Raw genomic sequence first — 26,959 nt, 5'->3', positions numbered from 1 at the left:
TTTTCCTTGTTCAAGATTCCTATAAATGTTACCTCACAAGTCCTGGTGGGGTAGAGGGGAGACATTTCCAAGGGCACTTTGTCATTCTGGACATTTCTCTCATCAAGCCAGAAATAACTTGGATATTAATGTTAAATAAAATTGTTTCTGGCCAGATGAAAATGCAGGGTACAGTAGCAATATTTTTTTCTTCTACAACTACAACATACATTTTAAATTCTTGATCTCCAGGTTGGGGAAAAGGTATTGTATTGTATATTATTTTGAACTGCATTTGGGTTGAAGTTTATTCATTAAGCCCACTAGGAAATGTAATATTCAAGTTAAGAGATACAAGAATATTCAGCATAGGATTTTCCATTTGGGGCTTTGTAATTATAAAAATATTAATTCTGGACAAGCCTGTGTTCAGGGCTGAAAGCAGCAAAAGCAGAGTTCACCCCACATCACCTGCAACTTATCTGACAGAAGTTCCTTGTTTCCATAGTATTCTTTTCTGAATAGTTAGAGAAAGGTCACCTGGAAGCCAAAGAAAACTGCTACAGCACTTTACTAGGTCACTAGAGAAAATAAAAAGCCCTGTAAGAGTGATCAGTCAAGGAAGAAGGGGGGGGGGGGAGGCAGAAGAGGAGTGTCTATGAAAAATGAATGAATGAATGATTAAGGTTACTCTAACTTGTACTGAATAGGAAAGTACAAGTTCATTTAGGAGGCCTCTTTCTGAGCTTCCAATTCAATCCCTATCAAATTGCCTACAGGATCAAGGCCAAATGTTATTTTAATGCTTAGTGCTTAAACTTTGCTTCAGGCTGGTATTCAAAGCCTTCCACAAGCTACCATTCTATTGACTGTTCCTCTCATATTACATAACACTATATATATGTGGATAATCCCTTGCAGTTTTATAAAGAACTCTCTCACTTACTTATTAAACAACCTAAAAATATTAAATTTCTTGTCCACGGACAGAGTGGTAAACTCACAGACCCCTAAGACAATAAGTCCCACTCCCAACCAACTCCACATCTCCTCCTCTAATCCCACCCTTCTTATGCTCTCCTTCCTTCTCTCCTCTTATCTAAGTCTTACCCTCACTTTTCTGAATGCCCAACTCCACGCTTTCCTTGACTATTCCAGCCCTTAGTGACTTCACCCTCCTAGGAACACCTGTGCATCTTAAGACTACCTATTTGGTACCAAGCACATGCTACCTTGTGCTGTAACTGCTCTGTATGAGGGGGAGGGGAGGACAATGTGCAGGGAAGGAACTGGAGGGGACTGGGGTATACATGGATGTGTATGTCCTTTCTCCCCAATAAGACTTTAAGATTTTTTTTAACAGCAAGGGCTCTGTCTTATACCACTCTGTATCTTCAAGAGACTATAAAGAGTAAGTGTTCAATAATTGCTGCTGACAAAAAAAAAATAAAAAAAGATTTAGCTTGAATTCTATCCTTTGGTATGGATCAGCAACCTGTGCCTCTAGCAAACAATTTAGGAGCTGTTATGAACTCCAAAAAACTCAAGAGTCAGACCCAGCTTGTATCTTCCTTCAAGGTAATACATCTCTGGTTCTACATCCACAACTCCAACAAGTCACTCTGATGTTCCCAAATTACCTTTCCTGAAAACACTGGGTATATGAACCATGTCTATATCTGACTTCCAAAGCTGGACTCAGTCACATTCTTGGCCCTGTACCTGAACTTTTTTTTCTGGCTTGTGTTTAGAGAAGGGCCAGAAGCATAGCCAGACAGAATGAGATAAAGGCCAATGGCCACCCTCCGCTCACCCTGGTCCACTGAGAAAAAAAGAGGCTCTCTTCAGTTGTTAAGTCTACCAGTCGCTGATTTGTAAATATATCCCTAATCTATTACATTATCTTAATTATTATATAATTAAGGAATGAAATCAATGCCTCATCCCCCAAAAAGTTGTCTGAAATGCAGAGAATGAAGAGGACTTTATTGAATTAATCACTTTCTGACTCTCCTCAAAGGGGAAAGTAATCTGCTTGTGAAGCTCATTCAATGTTAGGCAACACAAGAAAAATAAGCCTTAACGAATATATAACCCAAAACTAATGCTCAATTTTACCCCCAAAAAGTCCAATGGAATGTCATCAGGGAGAAGTCAAAAGGAAAAGCAACAATGATCATCTCACATATAGATAACTAGAAATTACAAATCACTTAAAGCAGACACTTTTATGGACCAACCCTCAAAATACACAAGAAGTATTAATAATAGTTCACACTTATACAGAGCTTACAGGCTTGCAAAGGGCTTTGCATACATTATCTCATCAGAGGAAGCTAGATGGCGAAGTGAATAGAGCACTAGAGCTGGGGTCTGGAAGATCTGAGTTCAAATCAGACCTCAGACAGACTTACTAGCTGTATGACTCAGGCTAATTAACTCAACCTTTCTAGGCCTCAGTTTTGTCATCTGTAAAATGAGGATGATGATAGCACATGCATCACAGGGCTATTGTGAGGATCACATGAAATAACTGCATAAACCATTATGTAACTACTAGCTAACATTATTATTATTATCCTCACAAAAACCTTCATTTTAGAGATGAAGAAATGGAGGCCCTCGTAAAAAGCTAAAAAATGATGCACATTAAACAATTTTTCCAGAATCCTCTAAGCTCTTGGCAAAAAGAAAAAAATTCACCCCATTATTTCCTATAGCAACTGTTTCCACTTTTTGTCTTGTCTTTTCGGAGGAGAAGTAAACAACTATATAGGAAACTTGCTTGCTAGATTACTTTGTAGTAGGGTCTTTTCCCTTTTATATTAGATTCACTTTTAAATAGAGATGATCATGACCTAACTATATTCCTTATAAATGAGAATAAATGGCTTTTTGGAAGAGAGAAACACACGCACAAGAAATAGTGAAATTTAACTAAAGTAAACAGTGGTTCCAGCTGAAACTGATCACTTACCTTTCGAATTTGATTGGTAGTCAGCATAATTACATCAGTTCCTTCATGAAAGCACTGAGAAGCAGCTAGATAACCAACTCGCTGTTTATTTAGAAAAACAGAAGCATTAAATTTTTTGCCACCATTCTTGCCTTTCTTAGAACTCAAAGCTCCTGCTCTCGGAGCATCAGTCCCAAGAAAAACAAAACCTGTAGTCATGAAAGAAACACAGGCTAGATACATGGGGAGCTGTTAACTCCGGCTGGCCAAGACAACAAAACATTTGTTCAATATTCCAACCTAGCATTTCTGTGTTTTAGAATGGTAGTGATTTTAAAATGCTAAATGTCATTCAATAAGGCTTTGCTTAAAACTGACCCAGAAGATCAATTACCAGTTGGTTGTTCATTCTTCCCACTTCCACTAACTTCATTTTTGCAATCAGTGACTTTTTAAAAAAAACCTCAATGCTACAGTCTACTATCAGCTTTTGACTGTCTAGCCTCTACCGTGGATCAAATATGTATCTTAAACTACATGCTTGTAAATCCCAAATTAAATTTTAAACAAACAACAAACAACCTAGTTGACTTCAGTCCCTCTTGACATTGTAGGGAATGTAAATTTGGCTTAAGATAGATAATAGACAATTAAGACAGATAATAGACAATTACCAATAAAATAATCAACAGGCAGAATTATCAGATTTGAAACAGTTCAATCAACTGTATTTGTTACAGGGGGCCAAACCTTGCTAATGACTCTATAATTCCCTGCTTCTGGACAAGCAACACTCAAAAGATCCAATTCAGGACTTTCTGGTCATATGGAAAGTGCCCACATGTCCCCAACTTGTCTCACCTGGTCCATCTCCAAGCCTGTTGTCACATCCCAATAACCCAGTCCCCTTTCCCTGATTCTTAGTAAGGAGGAAAGGGAAGGTAGGAGTAGTTGTCCTTCCTCTTCCCTTGATTCTTTCAAGGACTCAATAGGTAGTACCCCTCTCTCATTTCCAGCTTTACTCCTCCTATACAAGATCTACAGGTTTGGAAGAAATTTCAAAATGCGTTCTTCCTCAACAACAAAGAAAGGTTGAGGATCTCTGTACTGTACTGTACGAATGAGCTTTGAAACAGTGACAGAGATTGTCATATCTAAAAACAAACACAATGGCTTCTTACCTTAAATGTAAACTTTGAAGCACTCATTACTTCAATAATGTTGAAAGCAGCCCAGCTGATGTCATATCCCAACATCTGTAACTGTTAGGAAACAGAGTAAGACACCATAAATTTATAATTCCTTCTTGATGACCCCTGAACCCTAAAAAAAAGTAAGAATGAGATTTAGAGATGTGAAGGAAGGCCACATTAGGACCATGTACTTTCTATGTGTGCACATTTTAAGGCTTGATATCTGCTTAAATTTTGACAAAAACCTTATTCAAAGGATAATGCACAAAACTACCCAGGCACAAGAGTGTTACACTTTATATTTGCACCAACGTGATGAAAAGTCCACACCACAGCCCTTCATTTCCCCAGGGTCTGAGGGATCATCTGGATGGGTGTTCCCTGTATTGAGACAGAGAATGCAGGCACTTTATGAGTTGCTAGGTCCCTCCCACCCCCAATTAATTACTCAAGAGTTAACCTTCTAATGATGGACACTGTTTATCTCCAGCCTGTCCAGTTCTGTAGGCTCTGCTGGAGCTTATACTCTGCCTGAACTGCCTTCAAGAATATAAGAATAAGGGGCAGCTAGGTGGCACAGTGTATAGAGCACCGGCCTGGAGTCAGGAGGACCTGAGTTCAAATCCAGACTCAGACCAAACACTTGACACTTACTAGCTGTGTGACCCTGGGCAAGTCACTTAACCCCATTGCCTAGCCCCCCCCCCAAGAACCATTTCTCAATTAATAAATAGTCAAAGGATATAAACAGACAGTTTTCAGATGAAGGAATCAAAGCTATCTATATCATATGAAAAAAATGCTCTAAATCCCTATTGATTAGAGAAATGCAAATTAAAACAACTCTGAGCTACCACTCCACACCTATCAGACTGGCTAATATGACAGAAAAGGAAAATGACAAATGTTGGAGGGGATATGGGAAAAAGACACTAATTCGCCTTTGGTGAAGTTATATACTGATTCAACCATTTTGGAGAACAATTTGGAACTATACCCAAAGAGCTATAAAACCATGCATACCCTTTGACCTAGCAACACCACTACCAGGTCAGTATCACGAAGAGATAAAAATCAAAAAGGAAAAGGACCTATGTGTACAAAAATATTTATAGCCGTTCTTCTAGTGGTGGCAAAGAACTGGAAATCAACTGGGGGATGGCTGAACAAATTGCTGTATATGATTGTGATGAAATACTGTTGTGCTATAAGAAAAACCTGGAAACACTTACATGAACTGATACAAAGTGAAATGAGCAGAACCAGCAGAACACTGTACACAGTAACAGCAATACTGTATGATGATCAACTGTGAATAACTTAGCTATTCTCAGCAATACAATGATTTCAGAATACTATTCATCTCCAGAGAAAGAACTGATGTAGTGTGAATGCAGATCAAAGCATACTTTTTCTGTATTTTTCTTTGGTTATTGGTCTGTTTTCATTCACAATATGGCTAACGTTGAAATATGTTTTGCATGACTGCACATGTATAACCTATATCAAATTACTTGCTTTCTCAATGGGGGGGTGAGGGAGAGAGAGAATTTAGAACTCAAAGTTTTTTAAAAATAATGTTAAAAATTGTTTTTACTTATAAGTGGGAAAACAATAAAATATTAAATTAAAAATTAAATTTAATAATAGTCAATTTTTAAAAAAAGAATACCAGAATAGATATAGCCTCTCCAAGCCAGGAGTCAGCGAACAAGCATTTATTAAACACTTACTGTGTGTCAGGCACTATGCTAAGCACCAGATCTGTACAGTCGCTGCCCTGAAGGAGCTCAAAGTCTAATGAAGGGGACAAGATGCAAACAATTATGCAGGTAAGTGGAAGGTAACCCCAGAGGGGAGGCACTGGCAGTATAGTGGATGGGGGAGGAGAAGGGGAACAATTCTCTTACAGATGGAGAAGGCTGAATTGAGTCTTACAGGAGGCCAGAGAGACTGGAGACAGAGGTGAGGAGTAAGAGCATCTCTAGCATGGGGCATGGCCAGTGAAATGGCATGAAGTCAAGGTACAGCGGGTCATGTGAGAGGAACAGGAAGGCCAGTGTCACTGGACCACTGAGTAAATATAAGTGAATAAAGCAGAACACTGAAAATTAAGAAGGGACCATGTTGTGAAGGGATTTAAATGCTAAACACAGCATTTTATATTTAATCCTTGAGGTAACAGGGAGGTTAACCACTTCAATGTAAGAACCTAACATTTACATAGCGCTTTATGGTTTGCAAAGCACTTTCTACCTAGGCAGCTAAATGACACCATGGAGAGAGCTCTTGGCTTGGAATAAGGAAGACTTGAATTCAAATTTGACTGAAGGCATTTACTAAGCTGTGTGACCCTGGATAAGTCACTTAATCTTTGTCTGCCTCAGCCTCCTCAACTGTAAAATAAGGATCATAACAGTATCTACCTCCTGGGACTGTTGAGAAGATTAAATGAGATAATATTTGTAAAGCACTTAGCACAGTGCTTGGTACATAGCAGGCACTTAAATGCTTGGGCCCTTCCCCCACTTTATATAAATATCTTAATATTAAAAAAGCACTTTGTACCCCCACAGCTAGAAATTGGCCTCAATCAGAGCTAAGAGAAAGGACCATTACTATGACTTACCATTACTATAAAAGGTAAGAGACTTGGCCTACTGTCAGACCTAAAGAAAGAAGTAGTTTTCAACACTACAGATGATACCCTCCCCCACCCTACCATGACTCTTGGCAATCAAACTTGAAAACACTTAGCAGGGACAATCCAGAAGAAAATGTTTAATAAGAATTTAGAAACCAAAAAATAATTAAAAGCCAATGTTGCTTCTATCTGAGAACGCATGCATGCTTCTATATAACTCCCAAGCCCACCACTTTTCTACCATCTATCGTGTTATTTTGTTGAAAGTCAATATATTTGAGGGTTAGTTGAAAAGTATTTGCTGTGCCATAATTTAGTATAAAAAAATTTTTATCTCAAAATTAAAATATTTTAAAAACATTTTTAACATTTAAAAAAAGAGAGAAATTAAAAAGAAAATGTGACAAAATTACAAAGAACAAGCATGGTATGATCCTAAAGAAGAGAAGCTATTCCCCCACCCTCCACTTTGGCCTTCTTTGCAAATGTGGGAGGTCTACAGTCACTGGACCTATATTGTAGACTTTTTTGATGGGCTGATGAAGTTTTGCTGAATGTTTTCTCTTCTTCCTCTTTTTCTCTATTTTTTTTTCCTTTAAAAGTATTGTCTGTTACATGGGATGACTCTTTGGGAAAGGAGGATAAATTTCAGTGATGCAAAAACAAGAGATCAATAAAATTTATTTTTTTAAAGGGTAGAAAAAGCAGTGAGAGGCTGGAACACACGTCATAGGGCATACATAGGTGGTATAGCCCATTTAAAGTAATAACCATACAATGAAATGTAATTCACAAACTACTGTACTTACATACGTGAGCTTGCAGACTGCATTTGCTTTTACTGCAATATTGTCTTGCTTCAATTCTTGTTTGATTTCATCAATACATTGTGATATATATTTGGCCTGTAAAACAAAACAAAACAGAAGATGCTTAAACACCTGTGATTCAATTGATGTGGGCACCCTCCAAGAAAGCCATTCATTCACACTTTTCCATTCTCTGGGACTGTTAGCCATATCCTCCCATAAATCCTCCAAGGATGGTTTTCCCAATTTGCTGGAAGCCTTCTTGAATTATCTTGACATTTTATGTCAACCAACGAAACAGATGTTGCCCATCAACTCCCCTCAAGATTCTTCAACTGTGGGCACAAGGCGTTATTCATTAGCAGCATATATATAAATGCGTCGTTTAGGGGCTGTCCCTCCAATTATGCTGTATTTGGTATGTGAGGACCTAAACTTGAACCCCAGCTCTACCACATACTATATGACACTAAGCCAAGCATTTAACCTGTTAGCTGACCACTTCTCAGATTGCAGAACTAAACCACTTACTACCTGTATGAGCACAAGTACCTCATCTATAAAAGTAGAGGGTACACTAAATAGTCTCTAAGTCCCTTCCAGCTCTAAATCTACGATCTTATGATGTTGTTGTCTGAAAAAAAAGAAGCATTCTTCCTGTACCTGTTAGGTAGAACTCTTGAGTGACTGTGGGTCTCATTTAAAAAATTTAAACAGTTGGGGCAGCTAGGTGGCGCAGTGGATAGAGCACTGGCCCTGAAGTCAGGAGGACCTGAGTTCAAATCCAGCCTCAGACACATAACACTCACTAGCTGTGTGACTCTGGGCAAGTCACTTAACCCCAATTGCCTCACTAAAAAAAAGAAACAAAAAAAAATTAAACAGTTAAGAGAAAACTTTTCAAAATAATGGTCAATTTCCAAAAGACTCATGATGGAAAATGCTACCCACATCCAGACAAAGAACTATGGAGTCCGAACGCAGATCAAAACATACCATTTTCTTTCTTTTTTCCTTTATCATGGTTTTCCCTTTTGTTTGGATTCTTCCTTCACAACATGACTAATGGAAACATGTCTAATAGGATGGTACATGCATAACCTATATCTGATTGCGTGCCATCTTGGGGGAAGGGGGGGAGGAAGGGAGAAAAAAATTTGGAACTCAAAATTTTATAAAAGTGAATGTTGAAAACTATCTTTACATATAACTGGAAAAAATAAAATACTATTAAGTGGAAAAAATGGGCACTGTCATTCATGGAAATATTCTTTCTGTTTCAATATATGGAAGCCACAAGAATGCTTTACCCTCCCAAGAAAAAGGCTGATGCTCTAATGTAGTCCTATAAAGAGCTAGAAACCAAGTGACCCTTTGACAAAAAAGACCCCCTTTCAAAGATAAATTCTGGTTAATGGACCAATGAATCATATTTTTAGAACATTTTCCTCATAAAGACAAAAATTATCCGAATCAAATTTGAGACAAAGGTTCTGTAGTCATGTGCATTTCCCAGAATAGCTGTTTTTCAGCTTGTCTTTTCACAAGCTCACATTTATATATTTTTTAAAGCCTTCTATTTACTTAGATTTTTAAAGTTTAGAAAATGTTTTTAAAGTTTACATGGTATTTCTTCCATAAAAACCCTCTGAGCAGGTAATTTAAGTTTTATGATGTTTATTTTGTAGAGGCAGAAACAGAAGTTAAGAGACTTTTCTTGCTTTATACTGTTACTAAACATCAGAACCCAGATATAAATCCAGGTCTGATGCCAAATTTGGTCCTTTTCCTACTATACCATGATGTTTCTGGTGGCAAATTTTCTCATTCTTCTTAAATGTGTGTTAATTTGCTAAAAATGAACAAACACAGAAGCTAAGGGCTATAGCTCCATCTAGTTCATCCCTTTACAGGCAGAACTGCAAATAAGTTAACTACTGAAGATTGTCCAGTTATGGTATAAATAAAGTATTTTTGCTGCGACCTACTTATTTAAGTTATGTGTTTCTGCAATCAATTTTACCGAACATCTGAAAAATAAAAACATGCTTAGAAGGCAGGTTGCTACGGTGATGGTAGAAGGTAAGACAACCTAGCATATACTTTATAGTTGTCTTTACAGTTTAGCAGTGACTCTTAATTTAGAAAGCCCAGGATCTATTTCTAAGGAGTCTCAAGATCAGAGGCACAGAGAAGGGTATACCAGCAGTTCCTAGATTAGGTCAGGAAATCACATGGCTTTTTAAATTTCTGTCATGAGCCTCTGTTTTCAGGTGTCTAAGTCCTACAAATTTTGTAAGCTACTGATACAAAAAGAAATTCATGGGACATAAAAGGAATAAGAGAATCTTACATGGTAGAACTCAGAATGGTAGAAAAGGGCGAGATCTTTGAGCAGAGGAGAGAGAATAATGGAGCTCAAAAGTGTCTCAGAGATCATCTAGTCCAATCCTCTTATATTAAAAATAGATGAGGAAAATGAAACCCAGAGAAGGAAACTAAATTTCCCAAGGTTATACAACAAGTCAGTAGAAAAGACAAAACGAAAATTTAGGTTCCTTGCCTCCCAGTCTAGGGCTCCTTCTATTATAGTGGTCTGTCTTCTCAAAGGAACACCTTCAATAGTATAAATCTATATGAGCATAACAGAAACCTGTGTCATACTGGAAGAGAACTACATTCCAAGCCTCTTCTCTATTCTCATACCCCTGGACACAGCTAACCAAAAGGAAAAGAAGGCAGACTTCCTGCTGACCACTTCCTACATTTCCCAATATTTCCTTGACCACCACCATTCAGGAATCCTACCTTCCTTTAAAGTTTATTGTATATATGATGCAGCCAAAGCTGCTTAGGGGAAATTTTGTATCTCTAAATACTTACATGAGTAACACAAAGAGGAGATCAATGAATTGGTCGTGCAACTAAAAAAGCTAGAAGAACAAATTAAAAACCAAATTATAAATTCTGAAAATCAAAGGAGATGAAAAAAATTGAAAGTAGGAAAACTACTGAACTAATAAATAAAACTAAGAGCTGGTTTTATGGGGAAAAAAACCACTAAAAGATAAACCTTTGATTAATTTGATTAAAAAAAAAACAAACAAATTACCAAATGAAAAGGGAGAATTCACCACCAATGAAGAGGAAATTAAAGCAACAATTAAGAGCTATTTTGTCCAACTGCAGGCCAAGGAATCTAACCATCTAAGTGAAATGGATGAATATTTTTATAAAAATATGAATTGCCCAGATTAACAGAAGAGAAAATAAAATACTTAATTAGCCCCATTTTACAAAAGAAAATTGAACAAGCCATCAATGAACTCCCTAAGAAAAAATCTCCATGGACAGATGGATTTACAAGTGAATTCTACCAAATATTTAAAGAATGGCCAATTATAAATAAACCATTTGGAAAAACAGGCAAAGAAGGAGTCCCAAATTCTTTTTATGACACAAATATGGTGCTGATACCTAAACCAGGAAGAGTCAAAGCAGAGACAGAAACTTATAGACCAATTTTCCCAACTGAAGCAAAAAGTTTTAAATAAAATATTAGTGAACAGATCATAGCAATTTATCACGAGGATAATACACTATGACCAGGTGGGATTTATACCAAGAATGCAGGGCTGGTTCAATGTTAGGAAAACTACCAGCATAACTGACCTTATCAATAACAAAACTAACAAATCATATGATTATCTCAACAGATGCAGAAAAAGTCTTTGACAAAATACAGCACCCATTCCTGTTAAAAACACTAGAGAGCATAGCAACAAATGGAGTTTTCCTTAAAATGACAAGTAATACTGGTGGTGCAGTGGATAAAGCCACTGGCCCTAGAGTCAGGAGGACCTGAGTTCAAATCTAGCCTCAGACACTTGACACTTACTAGCTGTGTGACCCTAGGCAAGTCACTTAACCCCACTGCTTACCAAACAAACAAACAAACAAACAAAAAAACCCTACAAGGGGCAGCTGGGTGGTGCACTGAATAAAGCTCCAACCTTGGAGTCCAGAGGACCTGAGTTCAAATTTGGCCTCAGATACTTGACACTTACGAGCTGTGTGACCTTAGGCAAGTTACCTAACCTCCACTTCCTCACCAAAAAGAAAAAAAAAAGTAATATCTATCTAAAACCATCAGCAAGCACTATATGTAATGGGGATAAGCTAAAAGCTTTTCCAATAAGATCAGGGATCAAACAAGGATGCCCATCATCACCACTATTATTTAATAGTGAACTAGAAATGTTAGCTTTAGCAATAAGAGAAGAAAAAGAAATTGAAGGAATTAGAATAGGCAATGAAGAAATAAAACTATCACTCTTTGCAGATGATATGATGGTATACTTGAGAATCAACTCAAAAACTACTTGAAATAATTAACAACTTTAGTAAAGTTGTAGGATATAAAATAAACCCATGTAAGTCATCAGCATTTCTATATGTTACCATCAAAGCCCAGCAGCAATGGATAGAAATTCCATTTAAAATAACTGTAGACAATATAAAAAATTTGGGAGTCTACCTGCCAAGACAAACTCAGGAACTATATGAACACAATTACAAAACACTTTCACACAAATAAAGTCAGATCTAAACAACTGGAAAAATATCAATTGCTCTTGGGTAGGCCGAGCTAATATAATAAAAATGACAAATTTACCTAAATTAATTTATGCAAGTACCCTACCAATCAAATTACCAAAAATAATTGTATAGAGCTAGAAAAAATAACAAAATTCATCTGTTTAGAAGAACAAAAGGTAGAGAATATCAAGGGAATTAGTGGAAAAAAAAATGCAAAAGAAGATGGCCTAGCCATACCAGATCTAAAACTATACTATAAAGCGAAAATCATCAAAACTATTTGGTATGGGCTAAGAAATAGAGTGCTGGATCAGTGGAATAGGTTAGGTACACAAGAAACAATAGTCAATGACTACAGTAATCTACTGTTTGGTAAACCCAGAGATTCCAGCTTCTTGAATAAGAATTCACTATTTGACAAAAATTGTTGGGAAAAGTGGAAAAAATAGTATGGAGGCATAAATCAACAACTCATACCGTATACCAAGATAAGGTCAAAACAGGTACACGATTTAGATATAAAGGGTGATACCATAAGCAAATTAGGAGAGCAAGGAATAGTTTACCTTTCAGATCTATGGAAAAGGGAAGAATTCTGACCAAACATTATGAAATACAAAATGGATAATTTTGATTACGTTAGATTAAAAAGTGTTTGCACAATGCAATCAAGATTACAAAGAAAGCAGAAAGCAGGAAAACAATTTTTATAGCCACTGTTTCTCATAAAGGCCTCACTTCTAAAGTATACAGAGAACTGAATCAAATTTATAAGAATACAAGTCATTCCCCAATCGATAGATGGTCAAAGTATATGAACAGGCAGTTTTCAGATGAAGGAATCAAAGCTATCTATAGTCATATGAAAAAAATGCTCTAAATCCCTATTGACTAGAGAAATGCAAATTAAAACAACTCTAAGCTATCACTCCACACCTATCAGATTGGTTAATATGATGGAAAAGGAAAATGATAAATGCTGAAAAAAGATGTGGGAAAATTGCTGGTGGAGTTGTAAACTGATCCAACCATTCAGGAGAGCAACTAGGAACTATGCTCAAAAACTATAAAACTACATACCCTTTCATCTAGCAATACCACCCCTAGATCTGAATCCCAAAAAGATCATAAAAAAGGGAAAAGGACCCACATGTACGAAAATATTTATAGCAGCTCTTTTTGTGGTGGCAAAGAATTGGAAATTGAGGGGATGCCCATCAATTAGGGAATGGCTGAACAAGTTGTGGTATATGAATGTGATGGAATACTATTGTGCTATAAGAAATCATGAGCAGGCAGATTTCAGAAAAACCTGGAAAGACTTACATGAACTAATGCTGAGTGAAGTGAGCAGAACCAAGAGAACATTGTGCATAGTAACAACAACACATGATGATCAACTGCGAATGACCTAGCTATTCTCAGCAATACAATGATCGAAGACAATTCTAAAAGACTCATGATGGAAAATGCTAACCACATCAAAGGAAGAACTATGGAGTCTGATCGAAGCATAGTATTTTCATCTTTTTTTGTTTTTTTTTCTCTCTTTCCTATTTCTTCCCTTTTGTTCTGATTCTTCTTTCACAACATGACTAATGTGGAAGTTTGTTTAATATAACTGTACATGTATACCCTATATCAGATTTCTTGCTGTCTTGGGGAGAAGGAATGGGAAGGAAGGAGGGAGGGAGAAAAAATTTGGAATTCAAAATCTTATAAAAGTAAATGTTGAAAACTATCTTTATATGTAATTGGAAAAAACATACTATTAAGTGGGAGGAAAAAAAGGAAAAAAAAGAAAAAGAAAAACAGACCCACATGAACTGAAGAGCTATGTTCAAAAGAGGAAGTATTGATGAAAACATGGTTTAAAAGTAATCCATAAGTGCTAAAAGAATATAAAGATCTACATATGCTTTAGCTAAAGTTCAATCAATGTTTATCAATAAGCAATCAACTAGTAAATAACAATAAAGTTTATTGTATATTGAGTGTTATTCACAGATGTATGTGTCTCTACACATATATATACACACATGCTATGTCTTCTCAATCTCTTTGGCCTCCTAGTTCATCAAACTCTGAACTTCATTATATCTCAAGGACCATATCTCATGACAACCCATAATTGTACAATGTTCACATCCAGAATTCTGAAATTCTTCTCTCCTTTCATAATCCCTTTTGCTTCTATTTCCCCCTTTTGCTTCACTTTTCCTAAATCTATCATTCATTCTCATTGTGACCTCTCATACTTCCATATTTCCACCTTTCCCTGATCCTCCTGCTCTGGGCTCACTTTCCTCTTTTTCAGGCCTTGACTCTTATTTTTATTTTTTTACTATGTTTTTAAATTTTATTTTTAATTTCATTTTTATTTTTTAACATTTCTTTTTAAAACTTTGGGTTCCAAATTTTCTTCTTTCCTCCCTCCCCATCCACCCTTATCAAGAAGGGAAACAACTCGATACAGGTTGTACATGTGTAATCATGCAAAACACTTCCTTAGTAGTCATGCTATAAAAAACTAAGTATAGTTCCCTTAATCTATCCCGCCCCCCATTTATTCTATTCTCTCTTTTGACTCTGTGGCTCCTTAGCAGTGTTTGCTTCTGATTATCCCTTCTCCCAATCTGCCCTCCCATCTATCAACCCCTGCTCGCTTGTCCCCTTCCCCCCCACTTTCTTATAGGTAAGATAGATTTCCATACCCAACCAAGTGTGTATGTTATTCCCTCCTTAAGCCAAATCCTATGAGAATAAGATTCACTCATTCCCTCTCACCTTCCCCCGTTTCCCCTCCACTGTAAGACCCTTTTCTTTTCTGTTTTATTGTGAGATAATTTACCCCATTCTACCTCTCCCTTTCTTCTTCTCCTAGTATAATCCTCTCCCATCCCTTAATTTTATTCTCCAGATATGACCCTTTAATCTTCAACTCACCCTGTGCCCTCTATCTATCTATCTATCTATCTATCTATCTATCTATCTACATATATATACATATTTTTTTCCCTCCAATTACCCTAATACTGACAAAGGCCTCATGAGTTACAAATATCTTTCCATGAAGGAATGTAAACAGTTCAACCTTAATAAGTCCCTTATGATTTCTCTTTCCTGTTTACCTCTTCATGTTTCACTTGAGTCTTGTGTCTGAAAGTCAAATTTTCTATTCAGCTCTGGTCTTTTCATCAAGAATGCTTGAAAGTCCTCTACTTCACTGAATATCCATTTTTCCCGCTGAAGGATTATACTCAGTTTTGCTGGGTAGGTGATTCTTAGTTGTAATCCTATCTTCTTTGCCCTCCAGAATATTATATTCTAAGCCCTCCAGTCCCTTAATGTAGAAGCTGCTAAATCTTGTGTTATTCTGATTGTGTTTCCACAATACTTGGAATTTTTTCTTTCTGGCAGCTTGAAATTTTTCTCCTTGACCTGGGAAGTCTGGAATTTGGCTACAATATTACTAGGAGTTTTCCTTTGGGGATCTCTTTCAGGAGGAGATCTGTGGATTCTTTCAATTTCTATTTTGCCCTCTGGTTCTAAAATATCAGGGCAGTTTTCCTTGATAATTTCTTGAAAGATGATGTCTAGGCTCTTTTTGTGATCACAGCTTTCAGATAGTCCAATAATTTTTAAAATCTCTCTCCTGGATCTATTTTCCAGGTCAGTTGTTTTTCCAATGAGATATTTCACACTGTTTTCTATTTTTTCATTCTTTTGGATTTGTTTTACAGTGTCTTGATTTCTCATAAAGTCACTAGCTTCCAATTGCTCCATTCTAATTTTTAAGGAAGTATTTTCTTCAGTAAGCTTTTGGACTTCCTTTTCCATTTGGCCAATTTTGCTTTTTAAGGCATTCTTCTCCTCATTGGCCTTTTGGACCTCTTTTGCCATTTGGGTTAGGCTATTTTTTAAGGTGTTATTTTCTTCAGTATTTTTTGGGGTCTCCTTTAGCAAGCTGTTGACTAGTTTTTCATGATTTTCTTGTATCACTCTCAGTTCTCTTCCAGTTTTTCCTCTACTTCTCTTACTTGCTTCTCAAAATCCTTTTTGAGCTCTTCCATTGCCTGGGACCAATTCATATTTTTCTTGGAGGCTTTGGATGTAGGAGCTTTCACTTTGTTGTCTTCTGATTGTATGTTTTGATCTTCTTTGTCAGCAAAGAAAGATTCTATGGTCTGACTTTTTTTCCGAGGTTTGCTAATGATCCCAGCCAATTACTTGAGTTATAAACTCTTTGTTAAGGTAGGGGTCTGCTTCCAGTGCAGAGAATGTATTGTCCCAAGCTTTGGGGGTTTTGTGTAGCTGTTTTCAGAGATACTTCTAGGGACCTGTAACTTTTCGATTCTTCCAAGGTGTTTACTCCTTTCCTGGCCTGTGCTCTGGTCTATGAGTGACCACAAGCACTCTTCTGCCTTGGAACTGTGAGGAGGATTTTCTTTGCACCACCACTACAAGCTCCACCATGCCAGCACTCCTCCTTGCCCCAGAACTGGCACCCAGAACTATGACCCAGATCCAAGCACACACAAAAGCAAGAGAATCCTGTACCAGCAAAGAGATACCTGCAATCCCCCTTTGAGCAGCCACTTGATTCCCCTTCAGTCTGTGGGCCAGAAGTTCAGGAAGCAGCTGCCACCCGGGGCCATGCACGGTTACTGAGGCTGGGACTGAGCTTCTCTCTCACCGCAGGCACAGACTTTTCCTACTGACCTTCTAAGTTGTCTTTGGCATTTGAGGGTTGAGAAGTCTGGAAACTGCCACAGCTGCCTACAATTCAGTCCTCTGAGGGTGCTCCAGGTTCACTGACACCTGTTTTGCCTGCATGCCCATGCCGAACTGTATTCCCTCCCCGCCCAGGACGATATACCTTTCTGATCAATCATCCAAGTTGTCTTGGGCTGGAAATTTGTTTTACTCTGTCTTTCTGAGGGTTCTGCTGCTTTAGAATTTGTTTAGAGCCATTTTTTTAACAAGTATTTGGAGGGGTTTAGGGGAAAGCTCAAGCAAGTCACGGCTTTTACTCTGCCACCTTGGCTCCGCCCCTCATGCCTTGACTCTTACGGAAGATCAAACTCAAACCTGTTAGTTTCCATTATCTGAATTAACTCATATATTCATGCAGTGTCACTGGGTCCACTACAAATTTGGGATACAGAATCTCAACTCAGCCCTTATTACTTCAAGATAATCCTTTTGTTCTTCCCTAATTGAGAGAATGCAGTACATAGAGGAAAGAATGTAGGAGTGACAGTTCAAACCCTGGCTCTGGCTCTTAGCACCTATGTTATTTCATCTGAGTCTTGGTTTCCTAATATAAAGTAGATGACTTCTATGACCCCTTCAATTTTCTTATCCTTTTTTCCCCACTGCCGAGCACAGTGGAATGGTCCTGCAAATAGTAGGCATTTAAAAGTGCATACGGGGGGAGCAGGCAAGTGGCGCAGCGGATAAAGCACCGGCCCTGGAGTCAGGAAGGCCTGAGTTTAAATCCGGGCTCAGACACAAAATACTCGCTAGCTGTGTGACCCTGGGCAAGTCACTTAACCCCACAGCCTAGACAAAAAAATAAAATAAAAAGTGCACACTGAATTAAATTTGCTGAGCATTCATGAATACAATGGCTTTATCCAGCTTGACACTTCTGGACAAAATAAAAAGATTAATTCAGGGGTCTATCATTAGTTGACATTTTCCTCATCAACAGAATAACTGTATCAAATCTCCCCTGTGTTTTAGAACAATCCAAGTGACACTCATGTGTTTTCTGTCATGGGATTTTATAACTAAATTCAAAATGGTAACCTTAGTCTCACTTTCAAACAGCAAGCAAACCTAGTAAGAACACAAATGAATAATAAACCAAAGCCAAGAGCAAGGACAACCATAGATTTGGGTTTTTAGAATAACGGAAACATGATTCTGAATGGCAGAATGAAAACAATTATATGGAAATGAGGCCATTCACAGGTGAAGCCCAACCACTGACTGTGAACCAATTCTATGAAAACAGGACTTTAGAAAGAGGGGGAAGGGCAGTTAATCTCATATCAGGAGCATACACAATCAATTTGGGGACACCACCTTCAAGACAAATCACAGAATAGGTAGGACTCTCAGAGGCCATCTATTCCTGCCATTATTTGAATGAAAATTTCACTACAACATGTCCAACAGGTGGTCATCCAACCTTTGCCTGAAGACTTCCTAGAAAGGGGTAAAACATATTACTTCCTGAAGCTACCCACTGCACTTCTGGATGGCTCTATTATAAGAAATTTTCTCTGGCATCAAAATTAAATTTCCCTTTCTGTAACTTCTGCCCACCACCATTCCTCTTTCAACCCTCACAGCAAATCTAACCCTCCATTCCTCATGACAGTACTTCAAGTATTTGAAAACAGCTATCATCCCCCCACCCCAAGTCTTCTCATTTCCCAGGCTAAATGTACTTAGTTCCTTCAAATGGCTGTCTTACACCATGAACTTAAGGCTCTTCCCCATCTTGTCTGCTCATCTTCGGACATTCTTCACTTTATCAATGTACTAGCACCCCGACCTGAATACAATACCTTAGGTTTGTCCTGACCAGGGTAGAGGTATAGGAGCCTTGTCATCTTCCTATTTCGGGATATTATGCTTCTTTCAATATTGTCAAAGATTGCATTGGCTTTATTGGATGCTTTGTCATACAGCTGACTCATACAGAGTTTGTAGGTGAGTGAAATGCCAAAAAAGCTTTTTCAGACAAACTTGTCTAGCCACACCTTGCCCATCTTTTAAGTGTGTTACAGGGATAGGGACAAGACCTATGATTTTTCAGATTTCACTGGAACTCCCAAACAAGGAACTCTCTCCAAAGCTGGTCAGTACTTTCTCGCCAACTTTCTTACCCATTAGAATGTGAGCTCCTTGTGGGTAGAGAATGTCTTTCTTTCTGCTTGTATTTCCAGATTTTGCACAGTACCTGGAACATAGTAAGCACTTACTAAATAAATGCTTGGGAACTTGACTTGGGAGCGTTGCTAGAGCACTTAAGAAGTTAAATGACTCACCTAGGTTCAAAAATGGGACTTGAGAGGCAGCCAGGTGGCACAGAGGATAGAGCATCAACCCTGGAGTCAGGAGGACCTGAGTTCAAATCCACCCTCAGACACACAACACTCACTAGGTGTGTGACTCTGGGCAAGTCACTTAACCCCAAACTGCCTCACCAAAAGAAAAAAAAAAAAGATGGGACTTGAAACCAGATCTTCCTGGCTCCCAGGCCAGGTCTCTATTGATTATGCCATAATGCCTCATTCCCATATAACAAAGTATCTTTTAATTGTTAAATTCAATTTTTGAACCCAACTGTAAGATTTTACATTTACCCACATATTCAGACTTATCTTTTAGGCAAATCACTTTGGCAGATGTGTGGAGAATGGGTTGAAAATGGAAAAGTCTGCAGTCAGAAAGATTAGCTAGGAGGATATTGCAATAGTCCGGATGAGAGACAATGGGAGTTCTAAGCTAGTGTAGCAGCTATCTGAGTGAAGAGAAGGGCACTGATGTGAGACATGCTGTATAGGTAGAATCAAGAATACTTGACAACTGATTAGAAATGTGGGGTGAGGGAAAAGTGAGGCATCAAAAAAGATGATCCCCGTCTGATTGAATACTGGCAAATTCTATGGAAAAAAAGTTCAGGAAAGGGGCATGTAAGAAAGATTACGAATTCCATTTGGGATACGTTGGGTGCCTCTTGTGTGTTAAATTCAAAATATTAAATAAGCAATCAGTAATGCCGCAGTTTCTTCATTAGTAAAATAAGAATAATATTACCTACCTCACTGAATTGTTTTGAGGTTCATATGAGTTATGTAAGCTGTCTTGAAAACTTTAAAACATATTAAAAATTGCAGCTATTATTATTAGGGAAGTAGCTTAAGGAAGAGCAGCTAGGTAATGCAAGGGGCAACATGCAGGGCCTATAGTCAGGAAGACCTGAGTTCAAATACAGACTCAGACACTTATTAGCTGTGTGACCCTGGGCAAGTCATTTAACCCTATTTGTTTCAGTGTCCTCATCTGTAAAATGAGCTGCAGAAGGAAAAGGCAAGTCACTTCAGTATCTTTGCAAAGAAAACTCCAAATGGCGTCACGAAGAGTTGGATGAGACTGAAATGTCCTAACACAGAGGTGTATACAAAATACACGTAAAGCAAATACAAAGTAATCTTGGAAGCAAAAGCAAAAGACTCAAGAAAGGCCTTATTCAGATACCTGAGCCTATTGCATTAAGTTCAACTAACCCACTTTTCCAATATAGATTAGGGATCATAACACTCTATATGATGAGTACAGTCTGATTTACAACATTCAGAAGACAGAAAAATTGAGAATGCAGATGAAGGAGGGTGGGGAAAGAAGCTACACACAGAGGAAAAAGGAATAAGACAGAGAAAGGAAGAGTCAAATACCTAAAGAGTATAATGGAACTTCAGAAATATAACTTAACCCCATGATTTTACAAATGAGGAAAACAAGGTCCAAAAAGTTAAAAGCCAAGATTACAGAGGTTCTCAACAAGAAGCCAGAAACCAAACCTTTGTCCTTGGACTTAAAATCTAGTACTCTTTCCACAATACCACACTGAAATTTAATTAAGATTGTAGTGCTAACTTGGGTTGTAAACTTTATTTCCTGTTATGTTATCCTCTGAAAAGTTGATTTATCTGAACATAGTAAAGCACCCATTTAAAAGGGATGGTCTTGGCAGCTTCCCATAACAGAAACTGTTTTCTGGGCTACAACAGCAATGATGATAACAAGGACTGGATAAAATGCCTGGACGGAAATTCCCTGCCAATACTCTAGAGCCTTAACCTCTAAAATGTATACAAGCAACAGAAGGAAAACGTAACCTCTAAAATTCCAGTATTCTTTTAGCAGGACAATAATTCACTGAATATTTTATAATCAGTAGCAGCACAGTGGAACAAATGTCATAGTACCCTTCCAATGTGCATCAAGTTCCTAAATACTAATCTTCAATAGTAATCCTTCTATATAGCTGGTGTCTTCTTGTAACAAAATTCAATCCAACAAGTTTTATTAAGAGTCTAATTCAAATCATAATGCTAGGGAAAGAGATAGAAATAAAGATAAATAAAATACCTATTTTTTGCCTGAAGGGGTTTCCAATCCAGTAGGGGAGATAAAAAATGAATACAAATATAAAAAATACAAAGCAGAACATGCTAAGTGCATAAAAGGCAGGGAAAAAAAGTAATAGGAGTTCAAAGGAGGAAAAGATCACTTCCAACCAGGATCTTGGTTTTAAATGGTTTAAGATCCAACCCTCTTATGGGGGGGGGGGTGAGGGAGGGGAAGAAGAGAAGAGAACAAGCATTTATTAAATGCCTACCATGAAGCAGGCACTGTGCTAAGTGCTTTAATTTAAAATATTATCTCATTTGATTCTTACAACCTTGTGAGGTAGGTGCTATTATTATTATCCTCATTTTATAGCTGAGGAATAAAATGTGTGCGTATGTGTCACACACACATTTTTCCTCTTCACCTCCCCAGTTCTCAAATATATATATGCACATATATATGCACATGTATATACACACAGACACCTATACACATACATATGTGTGTATATGTGTGTATGTATATTTATGTAACAATTAAGCAAAGTCAATTAAAACAAATCTACCCATTTGCCAGGCACAAAAAAAGATGTCTCATTCTGAACCAGTCATGCTGATCAGTCTTCTGGAGTCATGGTTGGTCATGGCATTAATCAGAATTGTGAAGTCTTTAAAAGGTGTCTTGGGACAGCTAGGTAGCACAGTGGATAGAGTGCTAGGCCTGAAGTCAGGAAGACCTGAGTTCAAATGCAGCCTCACAAACTTACTAGCTATGTGATCCCGGACAAGTCACTTAACCCTACTGACCTCAGTTTCCTCATCTGTAAAATTAGGTGGAGAAGGAAGTGGAAAAAATGGAAAACCATTCCTAGTATCTTTGCCAAGGAAACCTCAAATGGGGTCATAAAGAGTTGGACACAACTGAAAACAACTAATTATTTATTATTTTATTTTCCCCCAATTACATATAAAAACAATTTTTAGCATTTGTTTTTAAAATTTAGAGTTCCAAATTCTCTCCCTCCTTGCTCATCCCCCTCTCAATGAGAAGGCAAACAATTTGATATAGGCTATACATGTGTAGTCACGCAAAATATATTTCCATACGAATCATGTTATGAAAGAACACAGACCAAAAAAAACAAAAAAGCAACCCAAGAAAAAAAAAGAAAGTAAAAAAGTATGCTTTGATCTATATTCAGACTCCTTCAGTTCTTTCTCTGGGTGGATAGCATTTTTCATCTTAAGTCCTTCAGAGTTGTCTTGGATCACTGTGTTGCTGAGGTAAGTCATGCACTGTTGATCATCACATTATATTGCTGTTGCTGTGTTTGATGTTCTTCTGTTCATTTCACTTTGCATAAGTTCATGTAAGTCTTTAAAAGTCTGATGTACTAAATCAATTTCTGATTCTTTGCCACCAGAAAAGAACTGTATTAATATTTTTGCATGTATGAGTCTTTTCCTTTTTTTTTTTTTTTTAAATCTTTTGGAATCCAGACCTAGCAGTGCTATTGCTGCGCAAAAGGGTATGCATGGCTTTATAGCCCTTTGGGCATAGTTCCAAATTGCTATACAGAATGAATGAATCAGTTCACAACTCTACCAATACTGCAATAACATCTCATTTTTCCCACATCCCCTCCAACATTTCTCATTTTCCTTTTCTGTCCTATTAGCCAATCTAATAGGTACAAGGTAGTACCTCAGAATTGTTTGAATTTGCATTTCTCCAATCAATAGCTAGATAGAGCATTTTTTTCATGTGGCTATAGATAGCTTTGATTACTTCATCTGAAAACTTCCTATCTTTTGATCATTTATCAATTGGGGAATAGCTCTTATTTTTATAAATTTGATTCACTTCTCTATGTGTTTGAGAAATGAGGTCTTTATAGGAAAAATTTGCTTCAAATTTTATTTTTCCTGCAGTTACTATTGCTTCCATCCTGTCCCTCCTCAAAAGTGTTTCACTTTTGACCACGCTCTCCCCTAATCTGCCCTCCTTTCTATTACCCTTCTCCTCCTCCTACTTTCCTGTCCAATAAGATAGATTTCTATAACCAATTGAGTGGGCATGTATTTACTCTTCAAGTCAATTCTGATGAGAGTAAGGTTCACTCATTCCCCCTGATCTGCCCCTCTTCTACTGTAAAAGTTTTTTCTTGCCTCTTTTATGTCATAATTTATCGCATTCTGCCTTTCCCATTCTTCCCTTCTCCCAGCGCATTTTTCTTTCTCATCTCTTAATTTTATTTTTTTAGATAATCATACCCATCACATTCAACTCACACCTCTGCTTGCTATGTATACTCCTTCTAACTGCCCTAATAATTAAAAAGTTTTCAGGAGTTATAAATACCATGTTCCCATGTAAAAATATAAACAAATAAAATATCCCTTACAACTTCTCTTTCCTGTTTACATTTTTATACTTCTTTTGCATCTTATATTTGAAAGTCAAATTGTCTATTCAGCTCTGGTCTTTTCATCAAGAATGCTTGAAAATCCTCTATTTCACTGAAAATCCATTTTTTCCCCTGAAGGATTATACTCAGTTTTGCTGGGTGGGTGATTCTTGGCTGTAACCTTATCTCCTTTGGCCTCTGGAATATTATATTCCAACTCCTCCAATTTCTTAATGTAAAGGACGCTAAATCTTGTGTTATCCTGACTCTGTTTCCACAATACTTGAATTGCTTCTTTCTGGCTGCTTGCAATATTTTCTCCTTGACCTGGGAGCTCTGGAATTTGGCTATAACATTCCTGGGAATTTTCATTTGGAGATTTCTTTCAGGAGGTGATTCTTTTGATTTCTATTCTACCTTTGGTTCTAGAATATCGTGGCAGTCCTCTTTGATAATTTCTTGAAAGATAACTTCTAGGGTCCTTTTTTGATCATGGCTTTCAGGTAGTTCAACAATATTTAAAATCTCTCTCTTGGATTTATTTTCCAGGTCAGTCGTTTTTGCAGAGATATTTCCCATTGTCTTCTATTTTTTCATTCTTTTGGTTTTGTTTTGTTTCTTGATTTCTCATAAAGTCAATAGCTTCCATTTGCTCCATTCTAATTTTTAAGGAATTATTTTCTTCAGTGAGCTTTTATACCTCCTTTTCCATTTGGCCAATTCTACTTTTCAAGGAGTTTTTTCTTCAGTGAATTTTTGTGCCTCTTTTTCCATTCTGCTTTTTAGGGCATTCTTCTCCTCACTGGCTTTTTGGACCTTTCACCATTCGGCCTAGTCTGTTTTTTAAGGTATTATTTATTTTCTTCAGTATTTTTTTGTGTCTCCAAGCTTTTGATTCATTTTTCATGATTTTCTTGCATCACTCTCATTTCTCTTCCCAATTTTTCCTCTACTTACTTAATTTTCAAAATCCTTTTTGAGCTCTTCCATGGCCTGAGACCAATTCATATTTTTCTTGGAGGCTTTAGATGTAGAAGTTTTAATTTTGTTATCTTCTTCTGAGTGTGTGTTTTGATCTTCCTTGTCACCACAGTAACTTTCTACAGTAAGAATTTTTTTTCTGCTGTTTGCTCATTTTCCCAACTTATTTCTCTTTGTTAAAGTAGGACTCTGCTTCCAGGATGGAGGGCAAACTGTCCCAAGCTTCAGGATTTTTGTGCAGTTGTTTTCAGAGATACTTTTAGGGACTTGTAAGCTTTCAGTTCTTCCAAGGTGGTGTGATCTAAGGAGAGGTGTTTACTATTCTTCTGGCTGGTGCTCTCCTCTATGAGTAATCACAAGCACTCTTTTCTGTGCTGGAACTGTGAAGAGGATTCCTGCTCCACTGTGACCGCAAGCTCTAGTGTGTGCTCCTCCTTGCCCAGGGACTGCCACCCAGGACTATGACTCAGATCCGAGGATGGGCAAAGCAATAGAGTCCTGCCTCAGTGCTAGCTGTAATCTCCTTCTGAGCAGTTGTTCGACCCCCTTACTATCTGTGGGCTGAGAGCTCTGGATGCAGCTTATGATGATTCAGTGGCTTCCAAGTTCTGCTCCTGGTTTGCTGGTGTTAGGTCTGTGCTGTCTGGGTCTGTGCTGGCACAGCCTATGCTGGACTGCTCCACTTTCACCCAGGTGTAACAGACCTTTCCTGCTGTCCTTCTAAGTTGTCTCTGGCTGGAAAATTATTTCACCCATCCTTCTGTGGCTTTTGTTCCTACAAGTAATTGTTTTATGGCATTATTTAAAGGTGTTTGGAGGGATTTTGGGAAGAGCTCAGGTAAGTCACTGCCTTTTCTCCACCATCCTGGCTCCCCTCCAAGTGTTGTCTTATTTTAGAAGGCTGAGGGTTTAAATTTTTTTTCCCCTGGTTCTTCTCAATTCACTTTTTAAAAATTAAATTATATTTATCAACAAAAATCTGCCTTCTTGCTCTATCTCCCCACCCTAATATATATAGCAAGAAAAACAAAAAACAAAATCCCTTTTAGAAACATGTAAATAAAACAAACTCCCACACTGGCAATGGCCATAGAAAAAACGTCTTAATCTGCACTTGAATCCATCACCACCATAGCAGGAGATGGATAGCACATATCTTTACAAGTACTCTGGAATCTCAGATGGGCACTATGCCACCTGATCAGGGTTCCTAACTCTTTCAAATTTATTTTTCTTTACAACACTGTTATTCCATAACTTGTTGTATGATAAGGAAAAGTAGTTCCGCTCACTTCACTCATTATCAGTCCATACAGGTCTTCCCATGTTTCTCTGAAAACACCTCCCTCTTGCTCATCAACTGGGGAATGGCTGAACAAGTTGTGGTATATGAATGTAATGGAATACTATTGTTCCATAAGAAACGATGAGCAGGCAGATTCAGAAAAACCTGGAAAGACTTACTTGAACTGATGCTGAGTGAAGTGAGAAGAACCAGAACACTGTACACAGTAACAGCAACACTGTGCAATGACCAACTTTGATAGACTTAGCTCTTCTCAGCGACACAATGATCTAAGATAATTCCAAAAGACTCACGATGGAAAATGCTATCCACACCCAGAGAAAGAACATGCAGATAGAAGCATACTATTTTCTTTTTTTTTCCTTTCTTGTGATTTTTCCCTTTTGTTCTGATTTTTCTTTTACAACATGATTAATGTGGAAATATGTTTAATATGATTATATGTGTATAGCCTATATCAGACTGCATGCCATCTTGGGGAGAGGGAAAATTTAGAACTCAAAATCTTATAAAAGTGAATGATGAAAACTAAAAATAAATAAATAAGTGAAAGAAACCATCTCCTTTATCATTTCTTATTACACAAAAGTATTCCATCATGTTCACATACCATAATTTGTTCAGTCATATACCAACTTATGGGCATCCTCTCAGTTTCCAATTCTTTGCCACCATAAAATGAGCTACAGTTTTACACATCTTCAGAGTCTGTTTTGCTTAGAACTAATCCTTCCCTAATCTACTCTCCCTCTTATTCCTTCTCCCCTTTCCCTATTTCCCAGATGAATAAAATGTGTTTCTGTACCAAACTGTGTACTTGTGTATTCTTCTCTCCTTTGACCTGTTCAGAAGACAGTTAAGCGTCACTCCCTTTTTCCGCACCTTCTTTTTTATAGAATTCTACTTGTGCACTCCAATTATGTGAGAATTTT

The 26,959-nt window shown here is 37.5% G+C and overlaps 1 protein-coding gene across 1 annotated transcript in view; it reads right to left on the bottom strand.

Moving 5' to 3' along the window:
- The window catches only part of AP3D1 (adaptor related protein complex 3 subunit delta 1), a 137,085-nt gene that overhangs the window by 75,369 nt on the left and 34,757 nt on the right, over positions 1-26,959 (bottom strand). Inside the window, exons 2-4 of the mRNA XM_021008880.2 lie at positions 7,582-7,677; positions 4,117-4,197; positions 2,957-3,037 (exon numbers count right to left, since the gene is read on the bottom strand). Coding sequence (XP_020864539.1) covers positions 2,957-3,037; positions 4,117-4,197; positions 7,582-7,677 — 258 coding nt within the window. The remainder of the gene's footprint in view (positions 1-2,956; positions 3,038-4,116; positions 4,198-7,581; positions 7,678-26,959) is intronic.

The sequence above is a fragment of the Phascolarctos cinereus genome, unplaced genomic scaffold (assembly GCF_003287225.1).
Source record: "Phascolarctos cinereus isolate Bilbo 61053 unplaced genomic scaffold, phaCin_HiC Scaffold_4;HRSCAF=312, whole genome shotgun sequence".
Taxonomy (NCBI): Eukaryota; Metazoa; Chordata; class Mammalia; order Diprotodontia; family Phascolarctidae; genus Phascolarctos; species Phascolarctos cinereus.
This window is presented reverse-complemented; position numbering and strand designations above follow the sequence as displayed.